Genomic DNA, 16,106 nt, shown 5'->3' on the forward strand with positions numbered 1-16,106 from the left:
GAAACAGAAAATATATCAAAGAAACCCGGTCTGGTCTGCTGTAATTCTTGTTCGACTGTTACGTAACACAACATACTTTTCAAAATCTCTCCCCTCCAACATGTCAATTTTCTCTCAACATTTTATGTCTAATTACTAAAACTTGCCATCTTGTCCTCTTTTGGTCAGGATGAAGAGGAAGCAGAGGCAGCGTTCAACCAAAAGCACGCTCTCCAGAAGGCAAAGGAGGTCGGACCGTTGTCCTCGTTCATGTCGTCAGAGTAAGTGCATCCATCTGCCCTGCCTGCCTGACTTCCTCTCCTCCTCCCTCTGTCTTCTCCCTCCAGGGTTTTTCAAAATGGCAAAGCAGAAGTAACCTGCCATGCCAACACTTAACATGATTTTCAGCTAGCCTTGAGCAAATTGTTTGTCTATCAGTTGGTTTAGTAGATTTGAATCACTAAACGACTTCATGCAAAACAGATTTATCTATGGAGGCTAATGGTCATTAAAAATTAGCTTACAGATGTGCATTCAAATGTCACTTAGGGTCTGTTAAGAGAGTCAGTATTTAGAGCTGTGGGACTTATTGATACGTCTTTACAGACAAGTCTACCATCCAGCCTCTGCCTGCTCCTGGCACTGTCATTTAATCTAAATTGGAGCTTAATGTATGTTTCCATGGCTACTGGTTCTACTCCAAGATGGGAGGTGCTTCTATTGTTGTTATGGAGACAGGGTTACTCAGTCTATACAGTAATATACTTTTGTTTTCTGCAATGTGGATCTTGTTGCAAGAAAGAGGTGTAAGGAAGTTAAACAAAGCTTTGATCAGAAGTATTCTGTAAAACTTTTATTCATGAAGTAACATGATCTTGTCTTTTCAATGCTCAGGTTTCCGGCTTGCAGAGTAGATTGTTTCCTTTTTCTCAGGGATTGTTTTCACATTGTTGTCTAAACTGGTGGAAGTGCATGTGCATGCACAAGAGTGGAGACCTCTGGCTCTGTGTGCACGCTGTGTAATGAGAAACATGCAGTTTGTCGCATGGGCATGTGGAAGATTTTCCTACAAAACATTCAATAACATGAACTGATGTACCTTCTTCTCTAACGCTTCCTATCTTCCTTTCGCTCTGGAGGCCTTGCCATTTTCCTAAAACCTCCTCATCGAAATTAAAACAAAGAGAGCTTGAGGTGCACATTAGTTTGAGAGTTTCCAGCTGAGGGTCACGCTCCTGTCAGAACCCATAGAGGAGATGGGAATACCACAGGGTCATCCGGGCCGCCATCGGTATTCAGAGAGGACGCTCTGAACTTTGAGGGTTTCTGGTCTCATCTCACAATGTCAGCTATAAAACCCAGACGGTCCGTGACCCTGCTGACCTTGTAGAAACTTGTATGACAGCATTTGCTCCATTAAAGGCTTAATATGCAATTTTTTACACTTAAATGTAATAGAAATCAAGTAAATCCTCTGAAAATAACTCTGTGAGTCATGACTGTCTACAATGGGTGTAACACTCGAGTCCCGCTGTCTGTGATGCTTTCCGAGCTTTCCTAGCTGTAGCATCACTTTGTTTACATCGTTGGGACAGGCAGCCGGCTCATCCCCTCGCGTATAAAAGTTGTTTAATTGAGGAACTAGAGAAAAGAAGAATAACATACTGTACTCACTGCTTATTTGAATGTCATGTAAGCGTTTTTAGATCACGGTCATTTCGGGTAAATTTACATGTAGTGTGAGGATACGAGGATAATAAAGATCGCTAGCATTAGCATGCTAACACAACAATGCAGCGCGAGTTGTTTTGGTTTCATGCTAGTGCTCAAGGGAGACATCTGCTGGATCAAAAAATTGCATATTAAACCTTTAAAAAAGATAAAGCACGTTGAAGTCTAATAATGATTTCAACTTTTTTGAAATGCATGCATCTGCTCTGGATGATCAAAGGAAGAAAAACAGAAATTACACACACACACACACACACACACTGAACTCTTTTTATAAGCTGCAAAAGGTTATCCAAAGATTTAAGTAAAAGGAAAGTGTGTGGAGCGTTTTTCTTCCACTGTGAAGCCTTTTAACCCTCCTCCAAATTCTCTTGAGAACTGCAATAATATTGAGCTAACATTTTGAAGCCCAGCACAGTTATTAGCCACATTGAGCTCCTAGCATGTCAGAGAAGAATGCTAATGTATGAGTGCTCTGAGGTTGTTGGTGTGTTCAGAGCTGCATCCCAGTGTGGTGGTTATTTGCTCTAAGGTTATCTAAATATGCACTCTTTTTCTTCTGTTTTCTGGTGGAGCCCATCTCTGTGTCTTACCTGTACCCATACTGCAGCTCAGCCTGTCTAACATCTCTATCTGACCTCAGGCGTCTTTATCTTATCAATGTTGCGCTTACTGTTGATGTTTATGAATGTTGTTTGACTCTGTCTAATACTGATACCATCCTGTTTGTCAATGTTTTTGCTTGGCTCCAATGGAGACACACAACAAACCAAGCAGTGTTGGACCTCCTCCAAATGTATCCCATCGTCTGCAAGTTGAAAATATACTGTTGCAAACAGAATACATAAAATATCAACTGATTTATCTCCATCTAAAAGATAATGTTTTATTTAACAAGTGAAAGCTAAAACTAAACAGCTTGTAAATGGTGTTAACAGTCTATTAACGGCTGTCTTTTGGAGGACAGTTGATTTGTGGGGTGTCTTCAGGCCTGTTTTGTCTCTGCTAGAAAAGCACTAATGTCTTGTTTTCAACCAATCGCTCATTGATAACACGGACCACACAAGAGTCCACGCTCCAGTAAGTAACACTGTTCACTGTTCAGCTTTCTGTCTGATTTTTAAAAAAACTGGTTAGTGTCTCACATTCATCCTGCAAAGTATTCTGTTCATGCTGTGTTCTGTTCCTCCCAACTCTCACACATTTATGACTTCCATGATTATTATTCCACTGATTTCATTCTGCATCTTACTCATTTTGTTATTTAAATCACACAACAACTCTTGGCTTGGTTTATTTATCACCAAACATCTTCATTGATTCAGTAAATGGCTTCATTTTGAGAAAATAAGCTCTCTTTGTTGAACATCAGCCAATAGCATTTGCTATGTACTGTGATATTCCTTTTCTCTGCACAGAGGTAATAAACCTTTAATTCATCAAAGAGTACCGTTTCATCTCAGCACATTGGACACTCTTTTGGTGTTTCAGTCCCAGATTAGAAAATAACTTACAAAATTATAACAAATGTCTTAATGTTGACACTAAGTCATTAATCTTCTTCTGAAAGTTAATTTAAAGATCATGTCTGCTTTGGATACCAACATTCTTTTCCTGTCTTTATCTTCTCAGGGGAAGCCGGAGGAGGCGGCCCTATCTGTACAGGAAAAGAGCCATCCACCGCAGCCGGCCCACCTACTCTTGCTCCCTGGACGAGGCCCAGGGCAGCATCAGGGAGGGCCGCCCACCCCCACCACTCAACCCCTCTAACTCTTTCATGTCCAGGAGAGAGAGGAGAAAAAGGATGACCATGTCCGTGTGGGAGCAGAGGACCAGCCAGCTGCGGAGACACCGCCAGATGTCCAGCCGAGAGATCCTGTTCAACAGCCCGAGCGAGGAGAAGGACGGGCCGCCTGCTTCTGGACAGCCACTGTCTCTACACCGCAAGGCCATGGAGCACACCACTTCTGGGAGTTTGAAGCACCTCACAGATCCCTCAGCCTCACCGATAAAGAGTAAGGCGTTAGGCTCCTCCATGTCTGTGGATGCTGCCCTCTGTGGGGATATACCTGAGCCGCCATTATCGGTGCTGGTGCTTGAATCATTGGATCCTACAAACGTGCCCCTTCCTGATGCTTCCGTATCCGGAGCCATACCTGAATCCCTCACAGATAGTGGAAAACTGGATGTAAACAAGAGTCACAACACCATCAGTGAGCGCAGAAGCCCTAGACTGACTGGGGAGCGTCAACACAGGGCAGTAAAGAAGTTTCGACCTCCAGATAACCTTGACATGCTGACCCCTGAGATAGGAGGTCACGGTGGGATCAGAGGTAGGAGGCCTCACTATGACCATCAGACCGGCTCCAGAAGTCAGGGGTCTTCACCCGGGAATGGAAGCCACTTGGCAAATCTCCTGCTCAGCAGAGAGAGGAAGGGAAATCTAGGGAACGAGGAGAAGGAAGCAGAGGTCAAAAAGGAGGAAGGGAAGTCCATACCCGAGGAGAGCAGGTAAGAGAGACAGACAGATGCTCATATATCCTAGAATTGAACATGTTAAATGTTTAATAACAGAAACTGGGCCCAGTTGTTCAAAACTAATTAAATCTTGAAATCAGGTTGTTCAAAATGAAAAAAGGATTTGAAAAAAATCTGTTGAAATTAACTAATAAACTCTTGAATCATGGGGTGCTGGTGGCGCAGTGGTTAGTGCGCGTACCCCATGTGTGGAGGCTGAAGTCTTCCAAGCGGGCGGCCCACGTTCAAATCCAGCTTGTGGCTCTTTTCCCGTATGTCATTCCCCACTCTCTCTCTCCCTGATTTCCGACCCTATCCACTGTCCTATCTCTCCATTAAAGGCACAAAAAGCCCAAAAATGAATCATTTAACAGCCCTCCTGTTTTTTTTCAATCATTTAAATTATATGCCTTGAAGCTGGGGCAGGACACTTTTGAGAATCTTTTGAGAGTAAGCCAGAGAAAGAGTCAAATTTACTCGCCACATTCCAAGCAGAGACACTGCTTGTCAACAGGCCCCCATGAGGGCTCACAAACTTTAAACCAAAGCAGTGGCTCAAGATGGGCAAATTTCACAATGACAGTAGGAAACCTCCTTAAGGGGTCCCCATCTGACAGCACTCACTCGTGTTGCTCTGCTCAGTGTCGCATGCATTATTTCTGTGGAAACCTAAATTTGTTAATGACAGTAACCGGACGAAAATAAAGAGGAATTATCTATCGAGGAGTGAAAATAGGAGGAAGAAAGAGGAAGAGGAGGAAGCATGAGGACGTAATGGTGATGAACGCTGGTTGGTGGGGCCCCCAATACATTTTTACCTGGGGTCCTTATGGAGTCTAGAATCGCCACTGATTCCAAGAGAGAGTGTTGTGGAGTAGAGCCCAGCAAATAGTTGTCATTGTTCATCATATCAAACTTTTCTGTGGCATTCTTATGAACCACCTTGTTTGCTTTAGTTTGTGGAGACTTGGCTTATACACAAAGTGCAGGATGACAGTTAGATAAGCCATCCAGGAAATAGCCCCCTATGGATGGATGCCATGTAACAAACAGAGGTAAAGTATTTTAAACAATGGAAATAGCAGATAGGCAAACTCTATGTTATAGCTAATATGCACTTTTACATTTTTAAAGTTTTAAAGTTTTTATTTATCTCAATTAATGTTGCTTTCCCATAATTAAACAATGTAATAGCATATCACATATTTACTATGCAGTCCTGGGCTTACCAAGAACTGAAATTCCCCTTAGAGAGTTATAAGCAGGTAGCTTTGAGACAACAGATTCACGACCTGACTTACCCGACCACGATGTATATCACTTTCAATTCCCATTTTCTGTATTTTCAGACAGGATGAGAGAAGTGAAGAAGGACACACCGACTCTCCAGAAAACCAGACCCAAACGGGTGATCTGTGTCCTCAGGCACAGGAAGAACCTCCTCAGCAATCAGAGCCGTCCCCTCCTGCCATTCCAGAGACAAACAAGGAGGAGGAGGAAGAAACCGAGCAGGAGCACAAAAAATGTCCGCTCAGCTCAAGCGTGATAATCGAAATGGCCAAAGTTCAGTCGTCTCTGGAGCTCTCCACAATCACAGGTAACTTAAGTCCTCAACTACTTATCACTGTGCATCCTTCCTACAGCTGCATGGCTGGTCTGGAAATGTGAAACAAATGTGGCAAATTTAGTTTTTGGATTAATTAAAGATGGGAAATAGGTCATGCAGTTCCACAGTCATGTTTCATTTCATATCTGTTGTTCCTTGGGTAAATCGTTGCCTCCACACTTCAGCATTTTTAGAGGCAATGACTCATTGACTCATCTTTAAGCTGTCCCCCACATTTCTCTGATTCGTCTTACCACTGCTTGCCTCGGTCTTTTCTCAGCAGATATTTTTAAGATTAAGCTTTGAAAACTAAGCTTCTGCTACTTTTTGAGGCCTTCCTCCTTGTTTGTATTCAAGGCACCTACTACTCTCCTTATATCCTTCTCTCCTCCTTCTCACATTCCTCAGTCAACAATAAAGACCCTGAGACCTGTAAGTCAGAGAAGGAAGAAGCAGAGGAGACTGTGAACCCTGTGACTCCAGACAGCATGTTCATCTTCAAACCTGATAACCCGTAAGTTTCTACCCCTCTTCTCTGTCACAGGAAACAAGGATGGACACATTTAGCTCCTACAACTCTTACAGTTTACACATGTTCAGAATTTAATCTTCATGTTGATCAACTATGCAGCCTCTTTCAACCTCTTGCTTTGTTACTCTTGTCAAAGTGGTTTCAGACCTCTGTGTCACTTCTTTCCTCTGTCTTCTGCTCTCCTTCAGGGTGCGTCGAGCATGTCACTACGTAGTCAACCTCAGGTACTTTGAAATGTGCATCCTGCTGGTCATAGCTGCGAGCAGTATAGCACTGGCTGCCGAGGACCCTGTAGCCACCTCCTCTGACTGGAATAAGGTTTTTGCCTGTTCACATTCATTAATATATCATCTGACATACAGCTGCAGCATGAATGGCTTCATAGGGACCTGAATATTTCTGCTCCATTACTTTCAATCGAATCAATCAGGGGATTCTTATCAATCACGTTTTATCTGTGCTATGGGACTAATTGCTGCCGAATAAGCCCCAGAAAGATAAGAGAAAACATTTCTAACAAGCAGCTCCTTCAATTGTTTCACACAAGGTCTCTGCTGGGATTTAAAGGGGAACAGTTTAATCCCTGAGAGTAGATGTAGATTGGAGAATGAAGCTAAATACTTGGTGTAACCCTCATCTGATGTGTCTGTTTCTCATTGTACAACAAGATACGAGTCTGTCAAGTATAAAAGGCATTACAGGTTGTGAGCATGTTAAAAAATAAAAAAAACAGTCCCTTTTTGAGTGAGACACATTTTTATCATGTATGTGTCTAATTGTCTGATTGTTGTCTCACACTGGTTGCAGGTTCTGCGATATTTTGATTATGTTTTCACTGGAGTCTTCACATTTGAAATGGTTATTAAGGTGAGACGTTATACAATCATCTGTGCCTGTGTGTGGTGATCAATAGCAAGACTTTGTGGTCAAGTTTAAATACAGCTTCTGCAGCCTAAAGTTTTCCTAATCTCTATGAACAGATATCGTAATATAAGTGAAGAAGATTTGGCGATTAAAGATATGTCGTTATTGGACGCCCCATGGTTTCCATCTTGTGTCCATTTGTAGTCTGTAGAATCTTCTGATTCAAACATGTATTCAAACAGCAAATATTGTAAAAAGCAACCACTTTCAGCTGATTTATGATTGATGACATCATACAATTGACTAGAAGTTAAATAGATCTTTGTTCTAAAGCAAATGTTTGATATTTTACGATCAGTTTGTACTCACAATTAGACAGACAAGGAGTGTATACTTTTGACCCTTCATTTTCTTTTCAATACATTTTATTGATCGTGACAATCTATTCAGATTGAGCTTGTAACATTTTGTTGGGGTCTTAATTCTTCACAGGGTAATGACCTTTCCCCTTCAGAACTTTGTTAAGCCCAGTGCTCATGCCGTTATATTATATATTATATTGACGCCGTTATATTTAAGACACTTCAACAGATACTCCTAAAACATTGTCATATATAAAAACAGATTTGGCCTGCCCTTGCAAACTACAGTGGAGCAGGATGTTTTTCTCATGAACAGCTTTGACTTGCCCTCAGATGATTGACCAGGGTCTGATCCTCCATGATGGCTCTTACTTCAGAGATCTGTGGAACATCCTAGACTTCATCGTCGTGGTGGGAGCGTTGGTGGCATTCGCCCTCTCGTCAGTAGAATGTTTATTTTCTCATTTACATAAATCAAAAGTCCAAAAAAATGAAACGTCTTCGAATCAGCTGTAATATATTTATATGAAACATTTTTATGTTGACTTGTTTTATGTACGCATCGCGTTCATTTTTTTCTTACATTATAACTGTTGATATAAATGTTCCTCTTTCCTGTTTAACTCCCTCTGTGGATGATACCTCTACGGGACTGTCCACCAGCAATGTGTTGGGGTAAAAAAAACTTGTAACTTGTAAAATGTTCCCTAATTACAACAAATACTGTAACTTTTTATTAAACATATTTTAACAGATACAATTGAAAAAAATGTATCTAAGAGTGTCAAACAATGGTGTGATGCTCACACTCACTTTATCTTTGTTAACAGAAACAGCAAAGGACGAGACATAAAGACCATCAAATCTCTGAGAGTGTTACGAGTCCTCAGACCACTCAAGACCATCAAGAGACTCCCGAAACTCAAGGTCAGAGCCGCTTTGGATTTGTGTTCATACGTGTATTATTTGTATAACAATATCAAGGTCTTATTTTGATCATGAATGAATAGATTTAACTAACACAAAGTAATAAACATATGAAATAGCTTTCAGACGGCTCGTCTCTTATCATTCATAGCTGTGTGTTGAACGTCTGAGAGCAGAGACAAGACAAGTAGACTGATGAGGCGATGAGTAGTGAGGTGATAAACTGTGAGCATCAAGGCATGAAGAAACCTCACACCTAGTCTATCTACAGGGAGAATAAAAATGAGGAGGAGAGGTGGGACAATTTAAAGCATTGGTTCCTAACCTGGGGTCCGGGCCCCTTTAGGGGGAGGTGCCAAAGATCTCAGGTGTGGTGCCAGGGTCTATTTGCCTCTAAGGTGGTCAAAATTAAAATGTGCACATTTTAATTTAAACCATGATAACACACTTACTTGATAGTTTATACACAGGTCTTTAGGGAAGAACAAGTGTGTGTAGGTTAAAAGTTTATACAAGAAAAGTCAAATGTATTTATGAATACATTTAAAATCAATGTTATTGTTTTGACATCCATCCATCCATTATCTTAAAGCTTGAGAAGCAGCTGGAGGAGTGTCGAAGTAGTCATGTGTTTGCTTCTAATAATGTCCACATCCCACAGTTTCAAAAGCTTTATTGTCATTGAACTTATGTGCAACACAACAATACAACAAAATGATGCAGTACGCATACTGCATGTAAAGAAACGTTTGTGTAAAAATCTAAAAAAGGCAAAGGGCATTGTGCAGTGTGTGTGTGTGTGCATTGTGTATACACATTCATGATCAATGTTGACAGAGAATCAGATACACAACAGAAAGAAAAACATTCGAAATGTGCAATGAAATTGCACATTTCACAAGTCTGTACAATAGCTGACGCATAAATGGATACTTGGATACATCAGCAATTAAAGATGTGACCCCCAGCTCAGACTGTTATTCCCTGATCTAACCTCATGTTTTTCCACTTGTGTTTCTTTGTTTCGTGTCTTGCAGGCAGTGTTTGACTGTGTGGTGACGTCTCTGAAAAATGTCTTCAACATCCTGATCGTCTATAAGCTTTTTATGTTCATCTTTGCTGTCATCGCCGTGCAGCTCTTCAAGGGGAAGTTTTTCTACTGTACCGACAGCTCCAAGACAACCGAGAAGGACTGCCAGTAATACTCTCTTCTCTCTTTTTAACCTTTAATCAGATTTATCGTTCTTTATTTTAGTCTTTTTCTTTTTTCTTTCTAATATCCTTAACTTCCCCCTTTTTTACCTTCTTTCCTTTTTCTCTTCCTTTCTTTCCCTTTAATATTTCTTATTTCCTTCTTTCCATCATTCTCCTTGTCCCTTTTCTGTCTCTATCTTCTTTCCTAGCTTCCTTCTTTCCCCTTTATTCTTTTTTTTCTATTCTTGTTTTTTTCATCTTTCCTTCCATGTCTTTTGTTTCCATTTCTTTCCCCCTTTTCTTTCTTTTTCCTTCTACCCAATTTCAATTTCCTTTTAATAAATGTATTATTTTAGGTTTTTGTTTCTCCTCTCTCTTTATCTTTAACTTCTTTTTTTATTGAAACGACAAAAGAGGTAAAAAAGAGGAGAGGAAAAAGGGAATTATTAACACTTTCCCCCCTGTATTTCTTTATCCTGGGCAGTATTAGTAAAGTGAATTCATTATGGAATCAAACTATATAGCATTGTAACTGTGCCTTTGTGTTGTTTTATTTGCTCCTGTAACTTTTGTTTGGTACTTTTATTTCCTTTTTCCTCCAGGGGTTACTACATTGACTACGGAAAGGACAAGAAAGAGATGAAGAGGAGAGACTGGAAGAGACACGAATTTCACTACGACAACATCGTCTGGGCTCTGCTCACCCTCTTCACTGTTTCAACGGGAGAGGGCTGGCCTCAGTGAGTGGACGAGTGGACTCAGTGCTGATTCTGATGCTGGATGAAGAAACAAAATGAAGCTGGAACTTTCCTTTGTACCATTTTAATTCTTCAATCTCATTTATTTTTATTAGCAGTTTAACCTTTAACATTCGGCGTTCAGTTTGGTTATGGTTAAATCTGACCTTTGATGAAGGAATTCTCTTACCTGTGTGATCTCGCTTTTTTAATTGGGATTCTTGAGTTTTTAAGCATTAGCATGAGCATCATGTTTGTCTTCCAGGGTTCTGCAGCACTCAGTAGATGTGACGGAGGAGGACAGAGGTCCGAGCCACGGCAACAGGATGGAGATGTCTATCTTTTACGTCATCTACTTTGTCGTCTTTCCTTTCTTCTTCGTCAACATCTTCGTGGCTCTCATCATCATCACCTTCCAGGAACAGGGGGATAAGATGATGGAGGAGTGCAGCCTGGAAAAGAACGAGGTGAGGAAAGTCATGATGAAATAATTTCTTAAATTTTGTTTTAAACTAAAAATCAGTCACTCGAAAGGAGCCAGTTCAGATGGTTTGAGCAACTGATTAGGATGCCTCTTTTTGGAGGTTTCCTGGGCATGCCCAACTGGAAGGAGATCCCGGGGTAGACCCAGAGTATACTGGAGGGATTATATATCCTGTCTGACCTGGGAAAGCCTCGGAATCCCCCAGGAGGAGCTGGAAAACGTTGCTGGGGAGAGGGAAGTCTGGGTTGACTTACTGCACTTGCTGCCACAATGACGCGACCTCGGATAGGCAGAAGAAAATGGATGGATGGATTAAATCAGTCGCATCTTTCCCATCTGCCTCATTACTTAGAAAAAACAAACTGTTTACTGTGAATTCTGTGAAACCAATATCGTTAAATTGTACTCTGGTTGGCTCTAACTAATAAACAAATCCATAAACATAAAGTTAAGAACAATTATTTTTGTCTCGTTATTTTGCCCAGCTGAAAACAAACAATAACAAAGAACGTTCGTTTGGTGAAACAGCTTGACAGTAGTACAATGTGCTGTTTATTTCTGTATTGCGTCACTTTTCTCCCTCCCTCTCTCTTCTGTTCTGTGTTCCAGAGAGCATGCATAGACTTTGCCATCAGTGCCAAGCCCCTGACCCGTTACATGCCCCAAAACCGGCACACGTTCCAGTACCGCTTGTGGCATTTCGTGGTGTCACCCTCTTTTGAGTACACCGTCCTGGCCATGATCGCCCTCAACACCATTGTACTGATGATGAAGGTGAGGAAGCTGAAGGTCTTGGTGGTGATTTTTATTTTTTTTTTTACAAAAGAGTGAAAAGACAAATAATTGACAAAACAAATGTTCTTCTAAAGAATCAAAATAAGAGGACAACAACTGACTTTTCTTTGTTTGCTGCTAGAAAAACACACCATGTGTTGCTTCTGAGCGGCACATTCTGCAGTAAACTTGTGACTTTTAACACTTTAGTTTAAAAATAAACCAAGATGCGTCACTCCTGACTAAAGACATCTGTTGAAAACTGATGTGTCCATCTTAGGTTTCATTATATAACCAAACACACTGCTTTCATTTGGATTTGGATGTTTTTCTTCAGCTCTCTCTCAGCAGAATTTATTTCTCATGTTGGCCTTTTCTGGAGCCGTACAGGTTGTTCAGACAGTCAGACAGACAGGCGCGGGTGACTCAGCCTGTATTAAATATTGATCTATAATGTCCACGGGCTGCTATTTAGCATGACCTCATTAACTGTGGCTGCCGCCCCCAGAGGAATGACTCTTTTTATAGTGCCGCAGATGAGAGGTGCAGAGACTGAGGGACTATTTATGGGTCTGGAGGAATCTTCCGTCAAACTGTATACCTGCAGGGAGCACAAGTTCACACTGATATCAGACTGGTGTCATACGCAGCAGTGACCTTTTTTTTTTTTTTTTTTTTTTTACTCACGCACATTTCCTACAGTTTAACCCCTGCTGCCCTTCTGTTTTCAGTATTACTCTGCCCCGCCGGCATATGAGGCTGTACTGAAGCACCTGAACACAGCCTTCACTGTTCTCTTCTCCATTGAGTGTGTCCTTAAGATCATGGCATTCGGCCTCTTGGTGAGAGAAAACAGCAACATACAGCTGCCTATATATTAATTCACAATCGTTTTTGAAAATGTCTTAAAGCATCTCTGCTGTTTTTGCAGAACTACTTTCGAGACACTTGGAACATTTTTGACTTCATCACTGTTTTGGGGAGCATCACAGAGATTGTCGTGGATTTGCAGGTAATAAGAAAATAACACTGTCACTAAACAGCACAGCTATGAATCACTAAAAATATAATTTTTTAAATGAACATAAACAGTATTGTTTTTGTATTCAACAAGCGGATATCTCCAAACAAAATTCCATTAACCAATAACCTCCCCTCTCTCTTGTGTATGTATCTCAGTTCGTTGACACGTTCAACATGAGCTTCTTGAAGCTGTTCCGAGCAGCTCGTCTCATCAAATTGCTGAGGCAGGGTTACACCATCCGGATCCTGCTGTGGACCTTTGTCCAGTCCTTCAAGGCTTTGCCCTACGTCTGCCTGCTCATCGCCATGCTCTTCTTCATCTATGCCATCATTGGCATGCAGGTGAGAGATACAGCTGCTGCATCTATTTCTGTGTCTTTTGAAATGGTGTACAATCTTCATGTTTATTACAAGCTGCATAAGAAAGCTGTTTTCGGTGTAAAAAGAAAAAATCCGAACAGTTACAATGTTTCATCTCATGTGCTGCCTTTGTGTTGTTTTTTTGAATGTTATTTAATCTCAGTGTGTATATGTTGTTGAATCAGGTGTTTGGGAACATAAAGCTGAATGACAACACACACATTACCCAGCACAACAACTTCAAGACCTTCTCTGGTGCTCTCATGCTGCTGTTCAGGTACAACAACTTCAGATCTGTTTCTGTCTTTTCTTTTGCAAATTTTTCTTTGTGTTTGATTTTCTTTCAGATCATTAACAAAATAATTGAGCAAGCTGTTTCATGATACACTATGAAACTCATGTACCCAATCCAGTCACTTAACTTGAAAAGAAATTACCATTATTGAACCAGCAGGAATCCAAACAACACTTGGTTGACTAAATAACAGTGTGGCAGTAGTTCAAATAATGTTGGAAGGTTACAGTAGGACTTTTCTTTGTAAATACCCCAGGGCCTTTTCAGCATCAAGGGGTGATAGATAATGCAGTGTACCACTTACTTCCTCAGTAAACAGCTTTGTTTTTACCAGAGGGTCAGATGATATGTTGGCTCTTATAAGACAAATAACGACACAGCATTTAAAACTGATAGAATTCAAGATTAATTTGCTTTGGCTGTGTATAATGAGAAACTGCAGCTGACAGAAAGCCCGTGGTAAAACCAGAATTAAGAAAATGGACCATATGAAACATTTATATTAGTATTTAAAGGCTTTTAAAGGTCAGCCATATAGTATTCAGAATGTACAGACAATGTAAGCGTTACACTGGACATCAAGGTTCCACATTTGAATTGCTCACACCGTCTCTGAAGCATCCGGTGTGAGTCCAAAAGCTTTGATCACACCGTCCAGATGGCAGACAAAACTGTTAATAAACTGTGATCTGGACCGCTAGAGCTCTAACCATCCTCCTCGTCTTCCTCCTTATGGGGTTGTGTTATGTATGTGTCCAGGAGTGCCACGGGGGAGTCATGGCAGGAGATCATGTTGTCATGTCTGGGAGGACAGAAGTGTGAGAAAGACCCAGCAGTAACGACGCCTGACCAGGAGGGGGGCTGTGGCTCTGACTTTGCCTATTTCTACTTTGTCTCATTCATCTTCTTCAGCTCTTTCCTGGTAAGACAAGGAAACTGGAGTGTTAAAGATTTCTCTAAGTACAACAAGGATAACTCTGAACACTTAACCTGATGTGCTTGAAACACCAGGTGAAGATGTTTTAAATGTCACCAATTTTTGTTTTTCTCTGCTGTTTGTCTTCTGTGCAGATGCTGAACCTGTTTGTAGCTGTGATCATGGATAACTTTGAGTATTTAACGAGAGACTCTTCCATCTTGGGTCCTCATCACTTGGATGAGTTTGTTCGGATTTGGGGGGAGTATGACCGTGCCGCCTGGTCAGTGTTTTCTTTTCCCTATATTTTATCATAAGTGAATCAAAAAATGTTACTTTTAGTGATTTTAAAATATTAGTAAGTAAGTAATATTAATAAGTAAGGATTTAAGATTCAAACCCTATTGTTCATTGTGTTTATTTCAAACACATCTGTTTATTGAGGTAACTGATTGTCTTTATAATCTACATTTGCTATCACTGACACTGACTCTAATATTTTATGTGGGGGGTAGCAATCTGGGGGTTTCTGTCTTGTCACAATAACCATGTCTTAAAAGATTTTACCAGGCTCATTAAGTAATTGAAATAGTCATTTTTATACCTGTTCGTTAGAGATATTTAAATGTTTATTTGTATTGCTACTTTGTCTGAGAACTCATTTTTTGAACAGGACATAGCCTGTTTTCAGACCCCATTCAGCCTTCTTGTGGACCATTGACTGTATAAAAAGATGGACGACATGAAAGCTCTGAAGTATCCAAAGTATTTGGAGCTCCCTTTACTGACTGGATAAAGTATATACACTACGCCTCCTGCATGTTAACAGAAGGCGCATGGATCAAGACATAAAATGATAATACAAGTCAAAAAAAAATTCTCAAACATAGTTTCTGTTATAAATTTTTCGTTCTTATTTTGCCTCAAGTGTACACTTTTCTGTTAAAGGTCACATATTATCCTCCTTTTCAACCAGTTTAAATAATGTTATAAATCTTGATCCTGTATTTATCATGCCTATAAACCCCTCTATTTCAGCCCTGCTCAGAACAGGCTGTTTCTGTGTCTGTACCTTTAAATATGTAAATGAGCTCTGTCTGACCACGCCCCCTCTCTGGAAGGTGAGGCGGATTGGGCTTTCTTGAACCATGCCCGATTGTTTACTGTAGAAAGGTAGACTCAGAGAGCGGAACAAATACCCAGCTGGGGGAGTGTCACCCACCTGGCGGAGGGGTTACTGCCCCTTGTGATGTCATGAAGGGAAAATCTCCAAACAGCGTGTTTGAGCACACATTTTCTGAAAAATGGAGCAGGCAAAAGACAGAGAGGATGGACTTTTGTCATAATTGGGAGGTTTGTAGACAGGCTAGGGACTCATACGTATTAGTGCAAGAAAAAAACATGGTAAAGTGTATATTGCATAATGTATGACCTTTAACTTTGAAGTTATTGGATGCCATACAAAGGGGTTTAATTCCGTGATTGACAGCTCTGTTGATAAATGCGTCTCTGGTTTAGCAGAGTAGTAGAGCGACAACACGAGGAAACATTAGTAACAATAACACAAGAGTCATTGAACTTTACAAAACCGTGAGTGTCTGCCTCAAACGGACACAAGAATCTAATCTGATTTGGAACCCCAGCCTGAGGGATCTTTGCTTTTATATCCGCAAGTGAATTGTGTGTTTTGGTGATGTCCAAAGGACAGTACTATATGTGAGTGCCTATCAGAGGAGGTTGTTACTGCTGCACTTTTATCAAACAAGTGGAGACACACCGTCCATCTTTATGTACAGTCAATGTTG

General features: G+C 40.7%; 1 protein-coding gene across 1 annotated transcript in view; it reads left to right on the plus strand.

Moving 5' to 3' along the window:
• Positions 1-16,106, plus strand: part of LOC109982516 (voltage-dependent R-type calcium channel subunit alpha-1E) — a 66,771-nt gene that overhangs the window by 41,705 nt on the left and 8,960 nt on the right. The window contains exons 18-36 of the mRNA XM_065956006.1: positions 169-245; positions 3,349-4,221; positions 5,577-5,824; positions 6,242-6,347; positions 6,554-6,683; positions 7,173-7,232; positions 7,925-8,031; positions 8,255-8,266; positions 8,422-8,518; positions 9,556-9,716; positions 10,315-10,452; positions 10,715-10,916; positions 11,543-11,707; positions 12,439-12,549; positions 12,639-12,719; positions 12,887-13,072; positions 13,276-13,367; positions 14,145-14,307; positions 14,457-14,584. Coding sequence (XP_065812078.1) covers positions 169-245; positions 3,349-4,221; positions 5,577-5,824; positions 6,242-6,347; positions 6,554-6,683; positions 7,173-7,232; positions 7,925-8,031; positions 8,255-8,266; positions 8,422-8,518; positions 9,556-9,716; positions 10,315-10,452; positions 10,715-10,916; positions 11,543-11,707; positions 12,439-12,549; positions 12,639-12,719; positions 12,887-13,072; positions 13,276-13,367; positions 14,145-14,307; positions 14,457-14,584 — 3,137 coding nt within the window. The remainder of the gene's footprint in view (positions 1-168; positions 246-3,348; positions 4,222-5,576; positions 5,825-6,241; positions 6,348-6,553; positions 6,684-7,172; positions 7,233-7,924; positions 8,032-8,254; positions 8,267-8,421; positions 8,519-9,555; positions 9,717-10,314; positions 10,453-10,714; positions 10,917-11,542; positions 11,708-12,438; positions 12,550-12,638; positions 12,720-12,886; positions 13,073-13,275; positions 13,368-14,144; positions 14,308-14,456; positions 14,585-16,106) is intronic.

The sequence above is a fragment of the Labrus bergylta genome, chromosome 6 (assembly GCF_963930695.1).
Source record: "Labrus bergylta chromosome 6, fLabBer1.1, whole genome shotgun sequence".
NCBI classification, from domain to species: domain Eukaryota; kingdom Metazoa; phylum Chordata; class Actinopteri; order Labriformes; family Labridae; genus Labrus; species Labrus bergylta.